This window comes from Alosa alosa, chromosome 23 (genome assembly GCF_017589495.1).
Source record: "Alosa alosa isolate M-15738 ecotype Scorff River chromosome 23, AALO_Geno_1.1, whole genome shotgun sequence".
Lineage (NCBI taxonomy): Eukaryota > Metazoa > Chordata > Actinopteri > Clupeiformes > Clupeidae > Alosa > Alosa alosa.
In genome coordinates this window covers 19,621,602-19,627,883 of record NC_063211.1, presented here as the reverse complement: position 1 = coordinate 19,627,883, position 6,282 = coordinate 19,621,602, and the positions used below count along the sequence as shown (strand labels likewise).

The 6,282-nt window shown below is 46.5% G+C and overlaps 1 protein-coding gene across 1 annotated transcript in view; it reads right to left on the bottom strand.

Moving 5' to 3' along the window:
- The window catches only part of myo10l1 (myosin X, like 1), a 96,817-nt gene extending 92,867 nt beyond the window's left edge, over nt 1-3,950 (bottom strand). Inside the window, 1 exon segment of the mRNA XM_048234289.1 lies at nt 3,567-3,950. Coding sequence (XP_048090246.1) covers nt 3,567-3,587 — 21 coding nt within the window. The 5' untranslated portion in view covers nt 3,588-3,950.
- Between the last annotated feature and the right edge of the window lie 2,332 nt (nt 3,951-6,282).

Genomic DNA, 6,282 nt, shown 5'->3' with positions numbered 1-6,282 from the left:
GAAGTGGGATGTGTGTGTGTGTGTGTTTGAGAGAGAGAGACAGAGAGAGAGAGAGAGGTGGGAGTAGGAGCAGGAGACTATATATGCATTAAAAATATAGTGCCAAATTGTATGTATATGTTATGTATACTGTATTGTATGTTGAGTTGTCTTTATATATTTATATGTTGACCTACATAGAGAGTGCTGCTTAAATATAGACATGCAGTTGACATTATCACAACTTAACACACTTCTCAGTAACATACAGAATGCCTGCCTGATAAACACACCCGTGAACACACACACACACACACACACACACAAACACACAAACATACACACACACGCACATACAGGCACTGACACACACAAACACACACAGCCTCATACCCCCACGTGCAACACGCATGCATGTACCAACACACCACACACACACACACACACACACACACACACACACACACACACACACACACACACACACACACACACACACACACACACACACACACACACACACACACACACACACACACACACACGGCATGGAGTCTGTCAGTCTGCATCACTATCCTGTGAACTTTAACAGTCTGCAGCACACACGGAGGTCAGGTGTGCCCTCCGCCCAGCATCACACTTACGGGAGTTGCCAGATGTTGTGTTACACATCCTGTGCTCACTGCGTTGCCAGATTAGGGTGAGAGTGAGCCACAGCAATTGGCCCCTTCCTGTGCAGATTTGGGTTGTGTTTGGGCTGGTGACCTGAGAAGGGCACAGCCTGGGGCTCAGCTGTCACATTAAAGGAGAGGATTTAGAGAATGGAGCAATATAAATAGATGCCTCCCCTTACAAGACAGTTCTTTGCTTCTCTCAAGAATGTGTGTGTGTGTTAAAATTGGAGGTGGTAATTGAAAAAAGTTTCCTGCTGTTTAAACTATTTATACTGACTTTCATCCGCCTCACAAAAAATGTGATTTAGGCATATGCTTTTGGATGTGGGATACACACACACACACACAAACACACAGACACAAACTCTCTCTCTCTCTCACACACACACAAAGTGCAAAAGCCCTTTACCTCAGCAATCAATCCTGCATGGGATCGATAGGCCGTCACACAGTAGCCTCCTGTGCTGACAGGGCTCTATAAAGACTATAAGCACGCATATAATCATGACTTTACAGGAGAACACAGCTTTTGTGGACCATGCAACTTAGAGTAACTTCCCATCTCAATACACCATATTATCACCAATTCTTGTTGTCCTGAGAAATTATTTTATATCTATCTCATGATCATTCTCAGAGATCTGGATCTAGCTAATGGTTGCTGATACTTCAATTCACACTTTGTGATCATAGTAAGAAATGGTGGGCACTAGGACCCTGGGATCCCCATCACCCCTTCCGCTGTTGCTGGGGGAACGGGAGCCGGGAGGTGTGGAGTGTTGAGTCATGGTGGTGGTACCTGAACTGTCAACACCATGTGCACGCATGTGTGCATATGTGCATGTTTGTGTGTGTGTGTGTGTGTGTGTGTGTGTGTGTGTGTAAAAGGGGTGGTCAAGAGGGGTTCAGGAGAAGGTTTAGAGGTTCCTGTGTGTGTGTGTGTGTGTGTGTGTGTGTGTGCGTGTGTGTGTCCAACACTCAGATACAATCAGGAGACTGAGAGACAGGGATATTAGTTAGGGAGGCTTTCAGAGCAGGCCATTCTAAAGCTTTACACGCTTCACTGGTCTACGATCGCATTCCCTTACACACCGCTGACAGCTCAACAACTCCTTCACTGGAGAGGCGTTTGACCCTTGACCTTTTGAGTGACACACATCTCCTGACAGGCCCCGCATTAAGAGCAGAGAGAGGAAGTGAGAGAGGCCTGTGGTTTAGACAAGAACAAGATGAGCTGAGGACATGCTCAGTCGTGACAGGTATGTGTCAGGTTTTTAGGTAAAGTCTAATCTGTGCACTTGGTAGACTCGGCTTTGGCTTTAAGAGAGCACTCTGTAGGTCTTGAGTGGCTCTGTGAGAAGTTGAAACCATAAGAAAGCCAGTGATTGAAAGATACAGCTTTCCAAGTTTTTTTGTGGTTCAAGCCAGACCTGGCACACACAGGCACACACACATACAGACACAGACACACACACACGCACCAAAAGCTTTTAGATCATGAGGAGACCTAGGAGCAATGTGCAGATTTTGCCCCACTGAAGCCTGATCTCAAGTCTGGTTAAAACAATCAGTGGTAGATACTATTACCATACGTGCACACAGAGATAAGTAGCTTAGTAGGGATACTCTAATGCTGAATTAGTCTAGGAACAGACTGCAGGTGTGTGTGTGTGTGTGTGTGTGTGCGCATGCATGCATGCATGCATGCATGTTTGTAAAAAAAATGAGAGGGAGAGAGAGGGGGGAGAGAGAGAAAGAGAGAGAGAGAGAGAGAGAGAGAGAGAGAGAGAGAGAGAGACGTGGCCATCGCTGCAGCTGGAAGTGGTCCACAGGGGTGGGGGAGCCCTGAACAGTCTATGGCAATCAGACGAATACCACCTGAGAGTTGAGGGACAAGCCTTGTGCAACTGCAGCCTATATCAGACCTCCTATGTTGGCTATCTCTATCTGCAAGTGTTTCTTTGATGTACAATCTGTAGCAATTGCATGTACCTAGATTGATTGCTGTTATGAAAAATCCCTCCCGATTTTATCAAGACAGAAAAAGATGACGGACGCACATCGTCGGCATTCGTAGACGAGCATTCCTCGCGACAGTCAATGTACACAACAACGACAAGGCGGCCTGCCCTCTCATTACAACCTACTAAGTAGCCCATTTTATTCACTGGAATTCGCAGATGCGCAAAGTCGAGGCGTGAATGTATTGAGCGCTGCTAATCATCTGGAGACCGAGAGATCCGATCAAAGCTTATCCCTTTACGATGTCAAAATAACGCTGATCCTCGCTCGCACTGGCCATCGACATATAATATGTGCCAGTAGGCTCCGAGTGCCCCCCTCCGCCTCTACCCTCCACCCATTTACCTAAACCCCGCAATCACGGGTACTGGTCGTAGGCTGGCTGTACAGCCATATCCTGAGGTGCATTCGACCCGGTCGGCAAGCCCAGTTAAGGCAAGGCAGACGGTCCAAAGAACCCCAAATAAACGCATCTTGATTAATCAATGTGATATTTTCATTTCCATCGAATGGCAAGTCTTTGCTAGCATGCATATTCACACATAAAACGTCATTATGCTTTGCTGGAGATCTGGGTAGCTTGGGGGTGGGTTATTTCGCAAATCCAGGTGACAGGCTAGCATTTCACTGAGACCCAGTTCTCATTTGACAGATGGCCCATCGAATAGAAAAGCCAAGATGTAATGAAGTGCGAGGGATTTAGCCTACCTGCCCAAAAAGATTCCATACTAAACTGGGGCACAGGAATAAACAATAATGTACTGTCACCTGGAAATTCCAAAGGTGACCGAAAAATCCACAGTTCTCTAATAATTATAGCGCCAATTACAGCCGAATCCATATGAGATTTATGGCATAAACGCCAGCATACTAAAGGCATACATCACTCACCTCAGCAAAGAACGCTTCCATCTTCCACTAAACGTGTGCGTCCCAGCGGCAACGGTTCTGGTGACCACACGCCTAATCACAAAACACGGAGTCTCGTATGGATGGAGAGGTAGTGGTCCGGGCTGTACGCGCTTTCCATTCACGAGCTCAGTGGAGACGAGGCGCCCGTGACCGTCATTCCCGGGTCCACCGCGAGACGCAGTGTGCAGAGGGAAAATAACACCTCCCCGTCGCCTGCCTTTCTAAATCAGGCAACCCGGCTGGAGAAATGGATGTAGGGTAACTGGGTCTATTCGTCACAACCCCGCAATGGGTGCTTTCAGCGGCACGCTGTCCGTCGTGGACTTGTTGGCGTAGTGCACCTAAACCTCCGCGCCGTGCCAGCGAGCCCCAACTCCAGGATGAATGACCGAGCTCCGATGATTGCTGCTCCAGAGAGGCGGCGCTCGGTAGGGAAATCCTGCCCCTCGTTCACACCCCTACCCATCCAATGCGAATAAATAAATAATACACATCTGTATGACCTAAATAATTAGCGGGGATATCTTCTGGTTGTGCAACTGTTAATTAATCATAAAAGCACAGGAGTCAAGAATTTTCGATTTTATAGCGCAATAAAAGTGTCGCTTCACCTCTGTCTCACTGTGTTCTTGTTGTGCTGAAACCGATGTTATCTGCTGCTCCGGTTACTGAAGCTATTGCTATAATCTAGGCCTATGTGTCCTTCCATGTCTACCTCCGCTATGGATAGTGGCTTTTCATGTGAGAGTCATTCTCCATCTGTGAGTGGTAGGTAGCTAAAGTCGTTGCCATAGCAGCACCGCAGGCTTCTTACAGTTGAACATTAATTAGTCAAGTAGGGCCTAAAGGTAAATGAGACTGGACGCATTTGTTTTCTAAAGAGCGTCCTGTCACACTCATTGAGCGCTCGATGGTGGAAAAGAGTTCTAGATGCCATTTCACTTGAATAGAACAAATAACTGACTGAACTCCGCGCACCGTTGATCTTTCATGAAAGATTCTACCCAAACCACATGTACTGAGGGGATCTTCGAGGGGGTGTGTGGGCACGTCTCTTCCTGGCTGTCTGGAGACCACTTCAGTGAGAATGCTATTCGAAATAATGAGAGGAGCCTTGGTGCGCTGACAAGAAAAATATGGAGGATTTGCGTGCACTAAAGCAGCAGGGAGGAATAGAGGGCCCACAACAGGTATGTGTAGGAGACTTGACTCACTTTGAGGACTCTATGAAATAGCTGTGTAGAGACAGAACAGGGGTGGGAGTACTTTGACTGTATGTTTATAATATGAAATCCACCTGAGCCTGAAAAACAGCTCTGTTAAAATGTTCTGCACTAAAAGCCTGAAACTGTCATGAGATTAAGCTGATACCTGTACAGAGACTGAGCAGATGCACACTTTGGTGTGGAGAGCTGAGCCATTTTGAAAGCGAGGAGTTGTGTAGGATCATTCACACATACGGTTTTGGTCACACACACAAACCACATCAAAGGCTGCTCTAAGGAAAACAGTTCTGAAGAGCTGGCACATGGACCAGATCTGTGATCTATGAGGGTCAACCCTCAGATTTGTCTTGTCTTGCCTTCACCTTGTTTGAGGGACTGACAGGGTGGCTTCATCCTCTGTTCCTTTCTCCTCACTGAAGCCCCTCTGTGCACTAAAGAAAGTCTTGTAAGCTGTTATAAATAAGCAGGTTCTATACAACTAATAAAAACAGGACTTTTCTTGTTTAAACATAATTTATTTGTCCCATAAAGAATATGCCAGTGTGTTTCTATCTCACATTTACTTTTTATTTCTATCTCACAACAATGTTCACATTTACAACAATATTTACGTTTCTATCTCACATTTCGTTCATATTTACAACAATAACAACTTCTCCTCTCAAAACCAAACCAAATCATTTCATCTTATTTCAATCACTTCTGATCTAGCATGCAGATCAGAAGACAGGTTGGGGGCAGGTCTGTCTTGGCGTGGATTCTGGGAAACGTTGCCACTTTCCTGGAGGTACAGGATGCTGAGCTGTGAGGGGCACGGTACCTCTGAGACGTTTAGGTCTGCTTTCAAAAGCACCGCTAAGCAGATCATTGGGAGGCAACAGCTTTAATTGAATTAGGATTGGGGAGAAGCAGTCAGCTCCCATCTGCTTCAGTCTGTCTCAGGGATTGAACCTCTCTCTCCCTCCCTCCCTCCCTCTCTCTCTCTTTTCCCTCTCTCTCTCAGGACTCTCCCTCCTATTTCTTTTTCTCTCTCTTTCTTCCCCCCTCTCTGTGTATCTCTTTCTCTATCTCTCTTCCTCCCTCTTCCTCTCCATCTATCTCTTTATTTTCTCTCTCCCCCCCCCATTCTTTGCAGGCTTTTTGGAGGCAGAGAAAAGTCCCGGGTAAAGGTTTCCTCTGAAGGGAAGGATGACGAGAAGATAACCTCAGTGGACCACAGTGAGTTGTGGAGCAGAGCTTCCGTGGAGCCTAGGCACTTAAGCAAGCATGCAAAGCTGCTGGCACAGCAAAAACTGAGCCTTCTCAGCCACCGTAGATGAGTCATTACTGGGTAATTACATGTATGGGTATGGGGCTGGTCTTTGAACACTCTCTGCCTCTCTGCCTCCATTAGTGTTCCTTTCTCAGAGGCCTGTGACAGATCTGTCCATCTTAGAAAGGCAGATGAATGCGCTCATAAAAGACTAAAT